General features: G+C 48.8%; 1 protein-coding gene across 1 annotated transcript in view; it reads right to left on the reverse strand.

The window, feature by feature from the left end:
• TRPC7 (transient receptor potential cation channel subfamily C member 7) overlaps positions 1-19,487 on the reverse strand; it is a 145,948-nt gene that overhangs the window by 13,332 nt on the left and 113,129 nt on the right. Inside the window, 2 exon segments of the mRNA XM_027606215.2 lie at positions 2,602-2,797; positions 18,072-18,336. Coding sequence (XP_027462016.2) covers positions 2,602-2,797; positions 18,072-18,336 — 461 coding nt within the window.

The following is a 19,487-nucleotide window of genomic DNA, read 5'->3' on the forward strand; positions in this document are numbered from 1 at the left end:
GGGGGCAGGGCGAGAGCGGGGACAGGGCTAAGGCTGCATGCTGGCTCACCTCTTGCTTCTTTCCCTGGTGCAGTCTACCATCTTGCAGGCCAAGAATACCGCATTATTTCACCCCTCCTGCCTTGGCACATGTTGTTCCTACTGTTTCGAATACTCTATTTTGGGGGAGGTGTGTGTTATGAACCAAATGTGTCCCCTAAAATTCATAAGTTGAAGCCCTAACCCCCAGTGCCTTAGAATGTGACTGTTTTTGGAAATAGGGCCTTCAAAGAGGTAAGTACAGTTAAATGACGTTGCTAGGGTGGGCCCTGAGCTGACATCACGGGCGAACTCATGCAGAGCAGAAGAGACGCCAGGGACCCGCTCGCAGGGAGCAAAGGTTGTACGAGGACACCACGAGAAGGCAGTGGTCTGCCAGCCGAGGAGAGATGAGTCAGGAGAAGCCAGTTATGCCAACACCCTGATCTGGGACGTCCAGCCTCCAGAACTGTGGGGAAATCCTTTCTGTGTTTCAGCCACCCAGTCTGTGGTGTTTTGTTACCACAGCCCAGCAAACTAATACCTAGAGGTCTTTAATTTCTTCCCCGTGAGAAATACACGAGTGCTCGTTTCTTTTCTTTTTTTTTATTTTCTTTAAAAAAATTTTTTTAAGATTTTATTTATTTATTTGAGAGAGAGAATGAGATAGAGAGAGAGCATGAGACGGGGGAGGGTCCAAGGGAGAAGCAGACTCCCTGCCGAGCAGGGAGTCTGATGCGGGACTCGATCCCGGGACTCCAGGATCATGACCTGAGCCGAAGACGGTCGCTTAACCAACTGAGCCACTCAGGCGCCCCGAGTGCTCGTTTCTTATAAAAGATCCGAGTACAAAGGTTTGACAGTCCCCTTCCAAAGCTCTCTCCTTTAACTCCCTTCCCCAGAGGATGCCCCGGGTCAACTAGTCAATGCTCAACGGTGCAGTACCTTTTCTCTACCTTTCTCTGCTTTTTCTTTCTGTATATACACATTTGTGTTGTTATGTAAAGAAGATTTTCCTATCTTGTGTTTTTCCACAACTTGCATTTTTTTCCCACTTAACGGTATCATAGAGATTTTGCGATATCCGCACAAGTGTTTTTCTCTTTGTATATGCAGTGTTCTAAAGTCTCTGTCAGAGTTTATTGAAACCCTCTGATGTTGATGGGCTATTTGCACGTTTTTCCCTTAGTGAACACCTATGTAAAATCATACTTCTGCCTGGGTCTATTCCTAGAATTGCGATTGTTGAGTCAATTCAAAATACGTTAGTGCATTTTATTAATCCTTGGCTTATTTATTTTATCTTATAATAAGTAAAACAATAATAAGATTTATAAAGCATGAAAAGGCATAAAGAGAAAGGCATTCCGGCCCCATGCCCCCACTGCCTCTCCACAAGTAGCCCTGCTGTGTGTTCCTTGTGGACCTTTTCAGAGATTTCTTCCTTTTCAAAGTCTTATCGAATTAAAAGTGAGTGTGTATGCCCTTTTCTTCCTCTGTTACACAAGGGAGAGCACACTATAAACACTGTTCTTCAACTTGATTTTCTTCACTTAGCACTATAACTTGCAGGTCTGTTGCCAAGTGTATGGAGAAGGTCTTTGTTCTCCTTTCTAAAGTCGAGCAATATTCTGCTGTTCAGATGCATCATAGTCTCTTCAACTAAATGCATCATAATCTATTTCACTAGATTCCTATTAATACTCATTTAGTTTGTTCTTAATTTCTTGCTCTTCCGAGCAAGGCTGCAATCAATAGCTTATGGCTTGGGCTTTTCAGATTTTGATAAAACTCCCTCCTGAGACATTCTCTGGACTCCCTTAGCCATTTGGCAAAATTGTATTACTCTTCGAATGGACTTCAGGCCTCACCTCTGGAAGCTTCTCCACTTTGTACCTCATGTACCTGGTAGGATTTCTCTGGGTGTGCGGGGCTCACGGCAGTGGAGTGAGTTCATTGATGTATCTGTTTTACTCAAGGAACTGAGTTCTTACAGGGCAGGGACTGTCTTAGTCACCTCTGTGTCACCAGTGCCAGGCATGGGAATTACATACACTAGGTATTTAATAAATAACATGTGAGAAGCAAAAGGAATGTTAGCTGAAAGATACAGTCATTCCAATTTGCCATGGGCCACCTGCATGCTGTCTCGAGGGGACACGTGAAAGAGGATTCACCATCCTGATTCTCTTGGCTCTGATTGGTGCCCACTTTGCCATGTGTCGGGTTGGCCGAAAGGGCTCCTGGGGGCAGTGTGGTAAGCATGCTGGTTGTTTGCTGTTCTGACTTCACTTTTTTTTTTTTTTTTGAAAGAGAGAGAGAGAGGAGGGGCAGAGGGAGCGGGAGAGAGAGAATCCCAAACAGGCTCCATGCCCAGTGCAGAGCCTGACGAAGGGCTCCATCTCACCATCCTGAGATCATGACCTGAGCTGAGTCAGATGCTTAACCCACTGAGCCGCCCAGGCGCCCCCTGGCTTCACAGTTAATAACACACGAGGTGCAAATGTCATTACCCTCATTGCTTCGAACAGCCATGTAAATTAAACCAAGGGAGAGAGAACAATTTCAATTAACTGGTCTTACCTCAATTTCCTGGTATGAGTTGTTGATCATGGCTATTAGCATATTGAGCAGCACAACCACCATGGTGACGTTATAAACGCCGTAGAGAACGTAGCCGATGTTCTCGATGAACTTGTGATCGTATTTCAGCACCACCGAGATCACTTCAGACAAGCCAAAGATGGACCAAAATAAGGTTTTAAAACTTTCTTCAACCCTGTAAGGAAAGACAGTTCCTTCAGGCAGTTTGCTTCTGCTGACACTTTACACATGAACTTTCCCATTACCCAGACTTCGGTGGTTACGTGGGGCTGGGCTGGCGGCGGTGCCTGTCTTCTGAAATAATGGCATGTTCCGATTTCTAAGAAGACTTCCAAAATTACCCTCTTTCTTTTCCTTTTGGCCCATTTACTGGGACTCCTGGATGTGGTATCACTTTTATCTTATAATTAATTAAACGTTTAAAATTAAACAGCAGGACAAATGTTTGTTCTTGTACATTATCAACCACACTCTTCCTAAATTAGTCTCTTGAGTGTCTCAGACCATCCTGCCCCACATGCGGGGTGGGGGGAGGGGAGAATGGTGTCCACGGATGGAGGCAGCATCACTGGTCACAGGGCAGCTCCTTAAGCCTCATGACCATCTGTTGGGCTCGCTTATTACCTCCCTTTACAGATGGAGACATGGACACTCAGAGCTTTATCCTTTCTAGTGGCATCTGGCTGGAAAGTGGGGTGCAAACCCAGGCACGTCTGAGGTCTCCCAAAGCATGTACTTCTAACTACTACGCTTCCCCACCTCCTGGGTCTCGGTAGTGAGGCCAGTCACACATCTCATGTCCTCTCAACTAGAGTTGAATTATGAGAAGTGTGAGTTTGGTGTGTCCGTACTGTTCACGTTCAGCAGGCAGCTGTCCACACCTCACCTTGCAGCTCCCTCAAGGTAGATACTGTGCGTGCTTGGAGGGCATTGTGGGGAAAATCTGGCTTTTAGGACACTGCTCTTTTGGCTCTTTAGAGACTGTGAAGTTACCAGGATACCCTAGCTTTAATATGAAGATCCAAGCATGTTTCACCATCTGTACTTTGTGGCTAGGACCCCGCATCAGGTTTACAACAGAGAATCCAATCAGAAAGCTGGGTTTTGGTTGGGTGGTTTAGAACACCCCTGTGCATCCGATAATGTCTGAATAGTTATATGCAGTGCTTTTGGTATGCATCCAGATTTGGGGTACATGATGAGAAAACACTTTCTTTTTTCTCTTTAACATTTCAGATTTTCAGCACTCACCCACAAGTGGCCAGGATTAGCTAGATCTCAAAAAAATATCAGTGTTTCTTAAGGATTGGTATTTATTTGACATGATGTACAAAAATACTAGTACTTGTCACTTTGGCTAAAAAATCCAACTCTGACTTGCATGGATTTTCGACTCTCCTGTGTGTGAGTATGTGTGGGTGTATGTGTATGTGTGTGTCTAGCCAGCAGTTTGACTCATTCCCTATGCATCCCAGAGTCTGAAAACTGAAAATTGAAGTGGGTTTTTGTTGTCATTATTTGTTTCCAGTTTCTCTGAAAACTGTGAGTTTGGAATATTTAATTCCTTTTACTTTTAATAAGAAGGAATTTATTCGGGGATCTGAAAGTAACGACTGGGTATCCAGCATTACTTTATAGCCCCAGCTCCTGAAGCTATTCTGAGAAAGAGGGGGACACACTGCTTTCTTGGGTGAGATCCCTTTTGTGTGAAAAAGATGCCATTCAATCAACGGCCATGATTCTCTGCAGGTATTGCCTTCCACTAAGAAGTAATCTTTTGGTTATCACCCTAGTGGAAGGGAACAGTGGCAGAGAGACTCCAGAACCACTGCATGAGCCCCCAATCCCAAACTGGAAGGAGACAGCAGGATGTGATCTGACAGTTGTTCCTAGCTGGGTCAGCGGAAAACTGGAGGACATATGATCCGAGCAAGGGACTGGGCAGGCAGGCACTGGTCCCACATGATGCACTTACCATGAACACTCTACAAAATGGCTAATATATGCAACTGAGTGATGCCTTACAGAAATTCATCTTCCCTTGCTTCCCTTAGAAAACCCCACAAACCTTTGGCTGACACAAATGAAGAAGCAATTAGAGAACATTCAGGGAAAATCTCCTGAATTTTGATTAGGGAAAATGGCCTAGATTCAGAGTGTATTTTTTTTTTCTCATTTGCTTCTTGCTATGAATTTTGCCACTAAGCTCTGACTTATCCTTGGTGCGTGCCTTCACTTCGGCATTCTGTGCAATAGAATAATCTAAAGGAGGCAGAGCTAACCCACTAAGCAGTGTGTATTGTAATAAAAGAATATTTACAGGGGTGCCTGGGTGGCTCAGTCGGTTAAGCGTCTGCCTTCGGCTCAGGTCATGGTCCCAGGGTCCTGGGATTGAGCCCTGAGTTGGGCTCCCTGCTCCGCGGGAAGCCTGCTTCTCCCTCTCCCACTCCCCCTCTTGTGTTTTCTCTCTCGCTGTGGCTCTCTCTGTCAAAGAAATAAATAAAATCTTTTTAAAAAATTAAAAGAAAAGAAATTTAAGATGGAGATGCGAATTTGGAGACACAAATATAGAGATAGCTTTTGAAGCCATGGGCGTAAAAGAGACTTCCTAAGAAGAGGAGGTGAAGGGAAGAGGGTACAGGTTTAAGTCTAAAGAAACACCACGGGGGCGCCTGGGTGGCTCAGTCGTTGGGTGTCTGTCTTCGGCTCTGGCCGTGATCCCAGGGTCCTGGGATCGAGCCCCGCATCGGGCTCCCCGCTCCTTGGGAAGCCTGCTTCTCCCTCTCCCACGCCCCCTGCTTGTGCTCCCTCCCTCGCTGTGTCTCTCTCTATCATATAAATAAATAAAATCTTTAAAAAAATTGTTTACAGATCCTAAATTCATGGCTTAGCTCCTCCTCCATCAGATCCTCTCCCTCTCAGCCCCTTGTGGAATGCTGATCCTTTAGGTGTGTTATCTGGCTTCTAGACAATCTTTACACCTGTTTCATCTATATTCTATAGATCAAGGATTAGCCTCTGGGCCGGAATTTGGCTCTGACCTATAGGAGTATCTAATTACAAGAGGCCCAGACACACTGGGATTTCCAGAGTGAAAGTGACCCCTTCCAGAGCAGTAACACATGTACCTGACTGGGCAGGAAGGGGTCTTAGCCAACGTATGCATTTTTAATAATCTCTTGTAAGCTCCTTCAGGACTATCCATAGCCCTGTGTCCTCTTATTATGGGGCAAAATGGGTTGTCGTAGCAAAGACCTCCTTTAAGGTAAAGCGGGGTCCATTGGCTTAAATAATCCACAGTGGCTAGATCCACCATTGGCTGGGTCTTTCATTTATATTTACCCCTCTTGACATGATTTAGACTAACCGAATAGACTAATTTTGTTGTCATTGTTTCTCAGAAGGGACCTCATGGGCTGAGATATGTACAGTTAGCTGGGCTAAATGGTAGGCAGTATAATATTTTATCCATAGCTCCACCTATATAACTCAATTCTGAGTGGAATTGAAGAGTTCAGCGTTTTAAAAATGACACAATAAAAAGTTAGAATAAAATATTGCTATTTATATAATATTGGGCTGGGAGAAGTTTCAGAAGCTAGAAAGGGAAAGATGGAGGGATTTGAGCACATAAAACTTTACTCGTATACAACAAAGACATAATAACTAACAATGTAAGGTAAGAGACTAAAAAGAATTTGTATCCGCAATAAACATGACAAACACTGAGTGTCTTTCTTATATAAAGAGATCTTAGAAATCAATATGAAAATGACAGACATCCTAGCAGGAAGAAAAAGGGGGGAAAGAAAGTTCTATGAAAACTTGATGCTTTTTATGGTGACTAGGGCTCCATAATTAACTTGAAGTGCCATGCCAGTGGCATCTTCTGGTTTAATATTTGGCAGGAAATAAAGGAAACTTGTCCTCGCTGCCCTGAGTGGGTAAAGGCTGTGTTCCTTTGACCTTGGAAACCTACCATAATATATTCTTAGAAGTCTGGCCTTGGAAAGGAGCCAAATGGTACATTACTAAAGCCAAAAGCTTGGGCACTGGAGCAGGCCTCAATGTTTTGTGAGGTCACGATGCTCCCTGAGTCATGTATTAATCATCACCCACAATTTTCAGGAGCTATGGGACCCGGGGCATGGGACAGAAGGCCAGTCACTGTGGAGGCTGGGGGCTGTCTTTCAGGAAGAAAGTATCTTGGAACTGGCTTAGCTGATAATCACCATGAAGCCACTTGTCTCACAAAAAGCCTCTAGTGTCAACCAGTTGGTCTCAAGGCTAAATGTGAGGTTCTTTACTTAAAGGGAGAGTGGTCCTGGGCTCCACATCCTCCTAACCACTCTGGCTACCTACAGACTTAGTCACAGATTCCTTCAGCTGTGTCAATCATGGGAAGCTTCACAGACATAGCTGGAGGGGTGAGAAGAGCAAAGGTGCATGCCTTGGTTCAAATCCCAGCTCCACCACGCACTGGCTATTTACATCTGGGCATGTTACCAAACCTCTTTGAGTCTCCGTTTACTCACCTATGAAAGGGGATAGAGGTGCCTCACTAGGGACGTTACTGTCAAGACTAAATGAGCAACCTAGGTCTAGGATATAACGCAAACCCTATAAATGGTAGCTAGTATTTTCATTCATTTATTTGTCTAATATCCACTGAACTCTATGTGCCAAGCAGTGTACCAGGTGCCCATTTGCTGGTGCCCAGACCTTGCTTCTGCCCTTGTGGAGGTCCCAGGCTAAAGCAAACCCCGCAGGGCGACAGAACGCTACAAGGCCAGAGTAGGCAAGTGTGCTCTGCTGGCCTGGCCTCACCCAGGATCACGCATAGCCCCATCGGCCCCTCCAGTGCCGCCACTCGGGGCTGAATGGAGCCAATCATTCATAGGCCTCTGCCCTCTCCGAACAAGCCTATCTTCCTTCCTACCTGCAAAGATAATCACAAACCCTTGATTTCATGCAAATCCTCTTTCTGACTTCTCCAGCCCGGGCTGTCTTCTGACATTTGACTCTTCGCTTGTGGTGGACGGAACTGGAAAGTTGAGTCAATAGGCCACCCTAGCCTAAGCAGTGCTCCTAGTGAAGGAATGGAGGGAGACCTCCTGTGAGTGATGCTGAATAGGGCCGTGATTCATGCTGCTCCCACTGTGTGGGTGTGTGTGTGGGGGGGAAGGTTGGGACTGACTTGTCAGGCAGAAGGCAGGGGCATCGTAATCAGCTCTCTCCCAGGCCTGTCTCGCCTGGATAATGGGGCTTTAATAACACGTTGCCTCAAGAGGCAGTTGTGTATGGGTCTCAGAGAACAAACTGATCAACACAGCGAGGGTTTGGGGGCAATTGTTAGTAAAATTGCTTCTTCTTCAGAATGCCATGATGCCCTCCCCCGGTGTGGGAACTCTGCCTCCCCGCTTCCCCCCAAAACAGTTCAGTTCAGTTACCTACCCCAGGCTGCACATAGCAGGCTAAAATTAAGCGGGAGGCTAGCTCCCAAAAGGCTGTTTCTCAGGTTCGGGAGACAAAAGCTGGTGCTGTGCTAGAGGCGTCTTGAGGTAGATGCAATGCCTACCTGCCGTCCAGGCTGGGGTGATGGAGGATGGTGCATGGGACATACAGAGACCCCGCCAGAGCCCTGGGGTTCTCTAACGCCTGAACCTGCAGACCCAGAGCAGCTGGGCCAGGTTCGAAGGTCAGCGAAGAGAGGCAAGTGCCTGGGGAAGTCTGAGCCTCGGCCCTCGTGCCCCGCAAGCTTGTGTCCCCTGAGTGACCTCTTGATTTATCCCCGTGTCCTAAATGAGGAGTTGGGTTCAGAGTGTCCAGAAGGAGAGGAGGCTTGCCCCAGAATCAGTGTCAAGGAACGGGGGTGCACAAAGCCTGTGCGGCCCAGATTTATTCCTACAGGGATGCCTGGGAGCCTGCTTGCTCCTTGAGGACAGAGCTGTGTTTTCTTCACCCTTGAAACTCCAGACCCTGGTACGCAACGTGGCACCACTGAAAGCGCTCAGTAAACTCTGTCTGATGAATGAATGAATGAATGAATGAGGGAGTCCCTGATCCAAGTCTCAGGGTGGGGCTCTGGTGAGGCCCTCAGAGCACAGTTTCTCAGTCAGGCAAACCTGGCTTTGCATGTGGGCTTCTGGCCACATCCCAGCCTCTCCGGGCCTCTGTTTTTCTAGCTGTAAAATGGGAAAACTGCAATCTCTCCTTCACAGGGTTGTTGTGAGGATTCAAGGAGTTAACTGAATGCTTGGGAAGTGCGTAAAATACTGCTTGGCACGTAATAAATATGCGATCAATGTTACTGGTCTTATTATTAGTGTTAGTTTTTTCTTTCTTAACTGCAGGAGGCTCCAGCATCAGGCTGAAAATCTCTCATGGCCTACAGTCAACTCTAAGTACAACCCTTTGAAAAGAGCACTCAGATCCTGCCCCTCCCCTTGAGCGGCTTTCCCAGGGTTGACAATCTTTTCTGTCACCTGGGAGGCCTCAAGGCCCCTTCTGGTTGGACTCCCGACCCCCCACCCCCACCCCGTTCACAGATCCGCGCTGGCTCCCTGGCTGCCATGATCTCTGCTGTTCCCTCAGCCTGGAAGGCCCTTCCCCCTTGTCTCCACCTGGTCTCCGCTCCTCGTCCTCCTCATGTGCTGGCTGTAAACTCGATTGTCATCAGCTCAGATAGGGGAGGCTGCCCTAGTTATTCTTTCGCTCAGCATTTTTATTTCTTTCCTAGCCCTCAGCACTTAATCCTAAATGATCTTCTCTGTCTCTTTGTTTAATTCTTTAAACTGTCTTGTGTGTGTGTGTGTGTGTGTGTGTGTGTGTGTCCCTCTTTCCCTGTTCATGGAGGAGTGTGACCCCCATGAGGGCAGGGCCTGCTGACTCGCGCACTGCTCTGTCATTGGTAACAGACAGTGCCTGGCTCATAGTAGGGACTCAGTCAACATTTTTGGTCAATGAAGGATTGAATGCTGGGAAACTGAGCCATGAGGTGACTTGGTCTTAGCTGGCTGGCTTCAGACCTGCCCAAGAACTATACTTCTGATAGTATCTCTAGAGCTAACCCTGGACAACCCGGTCTCCTGTCACTCTGTCACTTTGAGGAAGGAGAGTTTGACCCCATTTCTAGAATCGAATGTTAGTGATAAAAAGGGAGGGCTTCCTCCCCGTTGAGGTGGTGATGATTAGTCTGAGAACAAGATGGAGGATGTGGGGCAGGGTCTGAAAATGTGCTGGGAAGACATCATCGAAAAGAGTACATTTTCTGTGTACCAGCAAGCCTTTCCCTCATGCATTTGTGGGCTCTCAGCCTGTTTCAGAAGCTTAAAGGTACCAGGCTTTTAAAATTTCATGTCATGAATAAACATGAGGCGAGGGCATAAATAAATATTATATGATAGTAGAATGCTTGCTATAACAGGCGTAATCATTCTTCTGAACTAGTCCAGGAAAAGATGCATATTTTTATCACTTCCTGGAGAATTATGCAAAGATGAGGACTTATATTAGACTCAAACTCCTTTTTTGACCCATAATGGTCATTTCCAGATGCCCAGCCTCTCTGAGCCTGAGCTGGACCCCTTCAGTGACCACGGCTGCCTGGTCTGCCACGTCTGAGGACCTTCTTACTACTGTCTCCACGTGACAGTGGCCGTAATAAGCTCCCTCATCCCCCCAAATCCTTATACCCAGCTTGCATTTAAAAGATGAAAGGCGAGATTATAACTTTCAAAATACGGTAAAATATGACGTAACACTTCTGTATCAGAGATGCCCAGATTTCAACACTGACCCGGTGTCCCGGGAGAATCTGTCCCCTCTGAAGCCCAGTAGGCCGGTTCCATTCCTGGTTTCCCCCAAAAGACACATTTAGCATGCTCTGCCCAAAGAACATGTAGTCAGCCACGGTCCTGTGACGCCACACTGTGACCTTTCCTTGGTTCCTCTTACCTAGCCCTTGGTTATAGTGAGTTTTACGTGGGCAGGCAATAGGATCCAGCCTCTGCTGCCCTAGCAGGACCTCCTCTGCAGCCAGATCCTTCTTGGCGGTATGGCCCCTGGCTCTCTGGAGGCCCCTCTGGCTCGTCATTCCCTTAGAGATAACTTGGGGCTTGTATGGCTCATCTCTCTCCCTTTTTTCTCTTCTGTGGGCCAGGGAAATTTCAGAATCTTTGTTTGCAAAGCATAATATGGCATTTTTAGCTGAAGAGCCCATGTTGCTCCTTTAGCAAGTGTGGCTTGGCCCCTGGTGCTGAGCCTGGGGCCTTCCTTCTCAAGCCCTCCAGGTCCTCCATCCCTTAGGACAAGGACTTCACCCAAGACACTGAGTGTGCATCTGGATCTGAGTGTTTGCCTTTAGCTCTGCTGCGTATGGGTCCTGCAGAAGGTTGAAGCCCCCATTTCTCTCCTGAATCACCAGGGACCTTGGCTTTCTTCCCATAATATGCTCCTCCAGATTGTCTCCCCCAGATCCTTCTAGGGCTTTCCCAATGTCAAAACCCTGAAAACATCCTCCTTCCCTCTCAACCCCCACATTCAGTCAGACACCACGTCTTCACTCCAGACTCCCCAGTGTCCCTTCTCCAGCCACTGCCACGCCTCAGGGCCCTGTCCTGTCTCACGTGGCTCCCTGTCCCAGCCACCCAACAGCCTGTGTTCAGCTCTCTTGGGAGCTGCCTGTCTCTCAAGTTCCCTTCTTTCAGAGCCTCTCAATGTATAAACATGCCCTCGTTCCTGTGATTTTTTTGATTAGCGTCTGTCTTCCCAACCAGTCGGCAAGTTCCATGAGGGGAGGAGCCGTGAGGAGCTGTTTTTACTCATGATAAAACCCCGCACCGCTTCCAGTCCATCCTTCACACAGTTGCCCCCGCACATTCCCCAAAGGCAGATCTTCTTTCTTTTAAAAAGGTCTTAGCAGAGACTCTTAACACCTTATCAGGACCCTAACACCCTTCAGAATCTGGATCCTCCTGGATTGTCTTATGTAATCTTCCCTTGTTTCCCCCAAACTCTTCCTTACTGGCAGTTCTTCACAAATCCTCCGCCCCTTTTATACCTTGCACAGGCTAGAATACCCGCCTAGTCATCCTCCAAGACCCTCCATAGCCACCTTCTCCATGAAGCCTTCCCTGACTCTGCAGGGCAGAGTTCAGTGCTTCTTCCTCACTGTGCTGCCCAAGTACCCTTTGATGATGATCATGTGGTGTAACAATTGATGCTACTTTTTTCTGAATCCCCCACTTGTCTATGAATTCCACAGGGAGAGGAGGATTGTCTTACTCATCTCTGTGACCCCAGGGCAAACACAGAACTCGGTTTGGCGTAGCTCCTCCATAATGGTTGTCAAACAAATGAGTGTACTTTGGAATAGAAGCCTACTTTACCCAGGGGGCAAACACAGTCTGTGTATTTAGAGTTGAGCTACATCGAGCCGTCAGGTTCTCAGCGATAACCACATCTGAATTCAGTATGCTCTTCTTTAGAATTTGGTGCCACAGGAAAGTGACCCAATTTTACAAGAGACCCCCCTCCACTTTAGAGCAGAGGCTCCACTGTGGGAGTGGGGATCCTACTCTTGGGAATTGCAGGTCAAAAGGTGGAGGCTAGGAGTCATGCAGATCTGGGTTCAAATCCCCTCCTTGGCTCTGGGATTTGGGCCAGTTTAGTGTCTCTCTGAGCCTTAGTTTTCTGGTGGTAGGTGTCTGTCATTCCACGGTTTGGAGGATAAAGTGAGAGGGCAGATCATGTGTTTGTTCAACAAGTTGTTCAACAACAGGGTGATGCAGCATTGCTGGGTGGGGTGGACCATGTGTGGGCAGGGCCTGCAGGAGCTTCTCCCCCAGCCCCAGGGGCCGCCCCCCCCCCCCCCCCCCCCCCCGCCAAGTTCACGGGAAGGAGGGGCTGGCTTTTCAGTGGCTCTGTGATGCTGGGTGAGCTGAATCAGCGCCTCCTGCCCCTGGTGGCCTTATGAGTCTCTCCCTTTATAGAATGTGCAAATTTTCCATAACTGTCAAGGAAAACGGAAGCTTCTAATTTTGCTTAGCACTGCTGAATCATTAAAATGATTCCTGGGGAGACAGAATAACCTTAGGAGAGGTATTATTTTTGATTAGAAAAGTCTCAACCCAGCTGTGCTATGAAGCTGACTCCACAACAGCTTGGCAGAAAAGATTGGCTGGCTCATTTTTGGGGAGGCAGGCCCCACATTTAATGTCCAGTCAGAATGAAGTAGGGGAGGCCAAGTTCACCCAAAGGGGAGACCAGGAGCCCATTGTGAGTCGTGAGTGGCGTCAAAGAGCCCTTACTTCTTGGCTCTGGGTCACCCTCACCCCCTTGCCCCCAGACCCTCCTGTTCTTCTCTGTGGACCTGCCCTGCCATGGACACAATCAGAGTAGGGAAGCCTACCCCTCTTGTGTGCATTCTTGCCTAGCTGTATTTCATTCATGAGCCAAGGATTTTTTGTCTCTCTCTTTTTCTTTCTTTTCTTTTCTTTCTTTTTTTTAAAGTAGGCTCCATGCCTAGCACGGAGCCCATCCGGGGGCCTGAACTCATGACCCTGAGCTCAAGACTTGAGCCGAGATCAAGAGTCAGACGCCCAGCCGACTATGCCAGCCAGGCTCCCCTGTCTCTCTTTTTCTAACACTGTAACCAGAGGGCTGGGACCCCACGGCTTTCCTAGAGTTTCTAGGCTGAACATCTCAAAACAACCCCCTCAAAAGGCAAATCCTCTTTGCCTACGGACTTCCATGATAAAGTCAAAATACGTTCCTAATAAGAACAAAATTCCGAACAGAATCAAAAACTTTTCTTCAAGACTTTCTTCAAGAAAGAGCTGTCTCTGGTGGCTTGCTCAGCTTTCTCTCTGCTTCCCGACCCCTGTCGTGGGATACTTTGATTTTGTACTCTGAGAGCATAAAACTCGTCTGAGTGCCGTCTCTTCCTCCCCTTTGGACATTCACAGTTTCTCATAGAAGCGACTTGGAGATAATGAGCTGCCGGCAGGTGCACAATCTGTCATGCCCAGACAGGCCCAGCTCACCAGCCAATGACCCAGGCACTCATGTCCCTGCCCCCCTTCAGCTAGGCCCCGACACAGCAGCGGCTGAGAAAAACAACCCAGATCTTTGAGAGCACCCTTGGTTCTGAAGTGGACGGAGGCTGACAAGTTGGGAACTGTTCACAGACTGTCCGGAGCTCGCTCCTTGCTGGATCTGGCTACCTGTTCTGACTTGAACCTACAGAAACAAATCCCACCTGCAGAGCCGGAGAGTCTACCCAAAAGACACTCACTTAAGTTAACAAGCCCTTTGTTTTTGAAATGCGCATAGCTGAGAGTGATCTCTTTCTCTCCCTGGAGGCATGAGGTTGGATAGCATCAGCATAAGTCTCCCTGTAACCCCCTGGGACCAACTTCACAGAGCCCTCCAGTGGCTTGTTAGTGCAGACTTCTGGGCCCCACCCTAATTATTACAATGAGACTCTCAAGGGGGTGAGGCCTGGGAAGTCCCCAGTTTAGCCATTTCCCCAGATGAGTCTGGTGCGGTTTGAGAACCACTGATCTCAGGTAAGACTGCTCATCCTGTGTGTTTATTTATACCTGGGCAGAGTTAGTTCAATCTATTTTCTTCTAACCCTCTCACTGAGGTCTGCTGGGTGGAGGGATTGGGAATTTGGGGTGGGGAGGGAAGAACTGGAACATGTGGGGGGTTAGAAGAGGGCTGGGCTTCGGGCTTCGGGTCTGCAGTTGGTAGAGAGACTTTTCCTCTTTCCTTTGGTCCCAGAATGTCCCCACCTCTCTCATTTGGGACCCTGCTGTAACTTGGGATTCAGGTGGGCCTGGCTTTTGCAATCTGAACGGGGACTGCACTCCTAGGGTGAGCAGGGCTCTTATGGGGCAGCAGTCTCTTAGTTCCTAACGGCTGACTCTCAAAGGGGCCTCCTGAACAGTCTTTAGGAGCCCCAGCTGTCCTTGAACATGGCAGGTGTGGGGTTGGGGGAAGGATACCTGACCTGCAGTGTGCTCCAGCCCAGATTTCTCTTCTGGAGGATTGAGTCTTCTGACTCTGTAGAAACAGATAGGGGACCCATCTTACCCTCCAAGCTCAAAATTCCATAGGAGAGATGCCCCCCACCCCTGTGGGAGGGCCAGAGGGAAGATCCCGAGCTAGGCAGGGCAGCCTGGGGATGGGCTGCTCTGAAGCAAACATTCACCTGAGGCGGGTCATTCGACTTTATCACCAGCGTAGCTGGCATGCAGAATAGTTCGGAGTCCCCTAAAGCACACATCTTATTTATCCTAACATGGCTTTTTGCTCATCAAAGATCTCTTAGGGGGACATGCTCCGGGGAGCAGTCAGAAGGTAAAAGATGACATTTACAAAAATCCATTCTTTCCCCTGCACTTCACTGCTCTACTGACTGTTTTCCCTGTCCAATCACACTGCCTTGCAGTTGCACGTCCCGTTTTAGGAACCGCTAAGGCCCTAAATATCCCATTCTTTCTCTACCGTGCTCGCCGCCACCGCCACACCTTTTCTTCCCTTCCCCCTCCTGGGGGTCCTGGGTCCTCTTTGGTTGGGTCCCTCCTGTCTAGGAGGTCTCCATGTGGTTCCCAGGACTTGGGACAAGCCAACTGTATTGCCCCTCTCTTCTGCTTTCATCTTTTCCCGTGGCTTTTCCTGATCCCAAAGCTTCTCTCTCTAGATTAGCGGCATCCAGCTGAGAATTGTGGTCGGTCCAGCCCTGCCCTTAAGTCATGATCTTTTTCATTTTCTCCTGTGTCCTGGCACTGACCTTCTGAGCAGCTATGGGCCAGTAGGGCAGGCTCCCCGTGAGGAGCAGGAAGAGGGATTGCACAGAACACCCAGCCCAGGAGAAATGGAACCCAAGTTCACGTGGTCAGATTCCCTCCCGCCTTGAACCTGGCTTTGTTTCTCCTGTTCCTTCTGTCATTCATGTTTGTGAAGAGTTTAGTGAGCCCTACCGTGTGCGCAAGGCATTGTGCTAGACTGGAAACACAGGAGGGACATCGAGGCCTTGGTTTGTTGACTGACAGCTTGACTGTCCTTCAGTCACCATGCCTCCCATGCTGAGTGGCTACATTTAGCAGATCTAGAGCAAATTGGCTTTTGGGCGATTCAAACTTATCTCATTCCCCCCACAGCTAATCACTGAGTATGGGAGCCATATAAAGTAGTCCGGCTAATTCGATGATGTATCTGGCCTGATCTAGACCACAGTTTGTTAGCGAAGCCACCGCTCAGAAAGGGTCCCGTAGAGCCAGATCAGTACCCAGGTATCTGTGCTTACAGCTTCTCCTCCCTCCCCTGTCCTTATTCACCATTTCCATGATCATCACTGCCATTCACAGAAGCTTCATTGCATGCCACGCATGGTATTTAATACTGCGTCTTCTTACGGAGTCCTTACAACAATCCTGTTAGGTTGGCCATCTTAGTATTCTTACTTCTGAGCTGCAGGGGACATTGAGGCCCAGGGGATTTACACACTTGCCCAAGGCCACACAGCCAGGGAGAGGAGAACTCAGACTCACACCTAGTGTGTCTGGGCCGTGGGCTGCTGTGGGCTGAGGGCACAGCCAGACACTTCTCAGGTGCATCGCTCTGCTCTGGGCCAGGCACCTGCTCTGTGTAAACACACACTACTTCTCTGTCCCATAGAGTAACGGCTTCTGTGGTTCAGCAGCACCAGGGTCCCATGCTTCTAGGTGGTTCCCGTGGGTGGGGCAGCGTAGTCCATGATTCTGAGCTGAGGGGGACAACGCTCAGGGCACTGGGTTTGGGTTCTCAGAGTTAAGCCTCTTCCCCTGATGGGCGATTTCTCAGGAGAAGGAGAAAGGGAGGCTGTGCTGTGAGCTGGGAATTGCTCAGGAAACCTGGGTGGCTGGGCTCAGGCATTTTCACCTGCTGGGAAACAAATCCCGGGCCCCTCGGTTCCTGGGGCCCCATGTCAGCAGTACAGCCCTGTAGGTCCCAGCTGTCAGGCTTGTGCCTGGAGGCATGACTGTCCGTCCCTCAAGATTCTGGGTGGGAGCTTGAAGAAGGCAGGGAGGCGTTCTGAGCCTGGGTGGGCCGGGGGAAAGACCTAGACTGGAAAGACTTCGGTGCCGCAGGCCCTTTACATAACCCCCTCATTTATTCCTAAGGGTATTTATGAACAAGGTTAGAGAGTCATTTCCATTTTGTAGGTGAGGACAGAGAGGCACGGATAAATCAAGTGACTTGGCATAAGGTCATCAGCCAGTAAACGCCTGTGTTGGGATGGAAACTCAGGTCTGCCTGTCTCTTCTCCTAGACCACCGCTCAGTGCTACTGACGGCCCTCCAGGACACTGTCTGGCATCCCCCATGGCGGGGAGCCCTAGGTCTGCGTGGACACAGGCTCGGGAGCTCCAACACCACCTCCACGCGGGAGGCTCTGGCACTGGTCTTGCTGTGCGTGTGGCAGCTACTTCTGGACCCTGATGTTAGTTGGCCCGATGGTGCCTTTCTTCAGGCTGGTGCACGTGCCTCTTCCCTCCCTGCCTGAGCCTTCCCCACTGCTGCTGAGGCACGTGACACTGCTGGACTTGCTCGGTGTCCACGCCCCAGAGCCGGCCGGCCCAGCCAGGCGTACAGAGCTGCTGACCTGTGCGCACTCCCACACCTACCGTTCGTGCTATGTGGCCCTGGCTTCCCCAGGGCTATCCTGGAACGGTAGGGGAGTTCATGTCCTCTGGAGTGAATCTGATTAATGGAAGACAGCAGATGGGAAGGCTCTGCCTGATAAATTGTCTATTCCTCATTCTGATGGGCTATTCGGAGATGCGGTGTTTCCATATAATCTCCCCAGAGAGTGTGTCATGACTGAGTTGTACGTTCTGATAGATGGTGGCCAGGTCAGCATCCTGTATCTGCTCTCCCTCGTCCCCCGCTTCACTTTCCTTTTTCCTTCAGTCTTATTGCATTTGGATTGCAACTGCCTTTCTCCAGTAAAGTGTTGGCAATCAACATTTGCCCAGGGCTCTGTTTTCTAGGTAGCACAGGTGAACGCAATGATAATAGTAATAATAATTCCTTTCACGTATTGAGAGTATACTGTTTGGCCACTGTATCATCTCCCTGAATCTTCATACTATCCCTATTAAGCAGGTATTATTTTTATCCTCATTTTAAAGATAAGAAAATGGAAGCTCAGAGAAGTTAAGGAACATGTTCATGGCTGCACAGGATGTAAGTAGCAAAAATGAAGATTTAATATAGCTTAAAAAATGGATTCTTTCAACTCCAGGACCTGAACTCTAAGCTACTCTTAAAGAAAGTTGCCTCTAACTTGTAGAAATACCAAGGAAACATGAGTCTCTGCAAGGAGCTGCCTGCAAGAGACTCCTAAGGATTCCCGGGGAGCCCACAGAGACCCTCCGAGGAGAGCCCTAGTGTACTCACGTTGTAAACGCTGGGTTGTACTTTGCACCTCGGTAGTAGGAGTAGAGATTGAACATCCCAATCATGAAGGCCACAAATACCATGATGAAAATGACCATGAACTTGAAGATATCTTTCACGGTTCTCCCCAGTGAGATCTGCAGGGGCCCAAAACTCTCGTTGGCTGGCAGGATGTACGCGATTCGAGAGAAGCTCAGCACGACAGCGATCGCATACAGCCCTTCTGATATGATCTGAGGGTCTGAAGGCCACCACTTGTCCCTGGCTGAAAGAAAACAATCTGGGTTACTCACCGCGGGGGGACAGGATCTGCTGTGCTGACTTGTCTCTGGCAGAGAAACCAGTTAGGCATCTTTCGAGGTGGCTGACCTCATCATTGGCATTCCTGCCCTTGTCTCGAAGTTGATCCCAATATACTGAAAGTGTCACCCTCCCTCTGGGAATGTGCTGGTCCATCTGCTGGGAACACCCTGCCCTCACTTCAAGGCCGCTTCATTCATACTCATCCTTTAAGACTCTGGTCAGGTGTCAGCTCTCTCAGGAAGCCTTCTGTGACTCCCACAACCTGGGACAGCTCCCCATTCCTCTCTGCTCCTGCAGTATCCTGTGCACCCTCTGTCATGGACCTTTCCATGCGGCTCACTCTTCTGTCCTCCTTGCCCGTGTTTGAGCTCCACCAGCCGAGGATGTCCCATCCACTGGGGAAGCAGCATGGGGAAGTAGTGGCAAGGAGCATGGGCTTGGAGTCAGACAGACCCAAGGGTTAACAGTGTGGCTGTATGATTACGAGCAAGTCAGTTAACCTTTTGGAACCGGGTTTTCTCCATTTGTAAATTGGGGATAATAACATCAACCTCACAGAGCTGTCATGAGGATGAAATGCAACCCTATATGTAAAGTGCTTAGCATAGGGTCTCACACACAGCAGGTGTTGCTAAATGTTTGTTAAATGACTGACTGAAATACCACAAGTTTGGACTGGCCACAAATCAGAACACACGAGCCCACACAAGGGCCAGGAATCTGGATCTTGCCTGAGAAAATGCTCTTGGGTTTTGTTTCTCAAGCTGTGTATGTCTGGAAGAGTTGCTCTGGGTTTGAGCGAAGGTCTCCAATATAGCGACTGGTCATCCGGGTTTGCTATGACGGCCCTGTTCCAGGTGGCAAGAGTCCTGGGGCTGGTCCTGGGCTGTGGAGTCTCTGCTTGTGGCCTACTTGTGTAGGTCTGAGCTGTTCAGAGTATATTCCTACATCAGAACAAAGCTGTGAAGTGTTCCTATGGCACAAGGAATGGCATCCATCACTAGTAAGGCTCCCTGCTATGTGTCAGGACACACAGTTGTTCTCTGGTGAGGGCAGCATCTTCATCCTCGGGAACTGTATGTGGGTGCCTGCAGTTATCACAATGCTGGGGCA

The sequence above is a fragment of the Zalophus californianus genome, chromosome 5 (assembly GCF_009762305.2).
Source record: "Zalophus californianus isolate mZalCal1 chromosome 5, mZalCal1.pri.v2, whole genome shotgun sequence".
Classification (NCBI taxonomy): Eukaryota; Metazoa; Chordata; class Mammalia; order Carnivora; family Otariidae; genus Zalophus; species Zalophus californianus.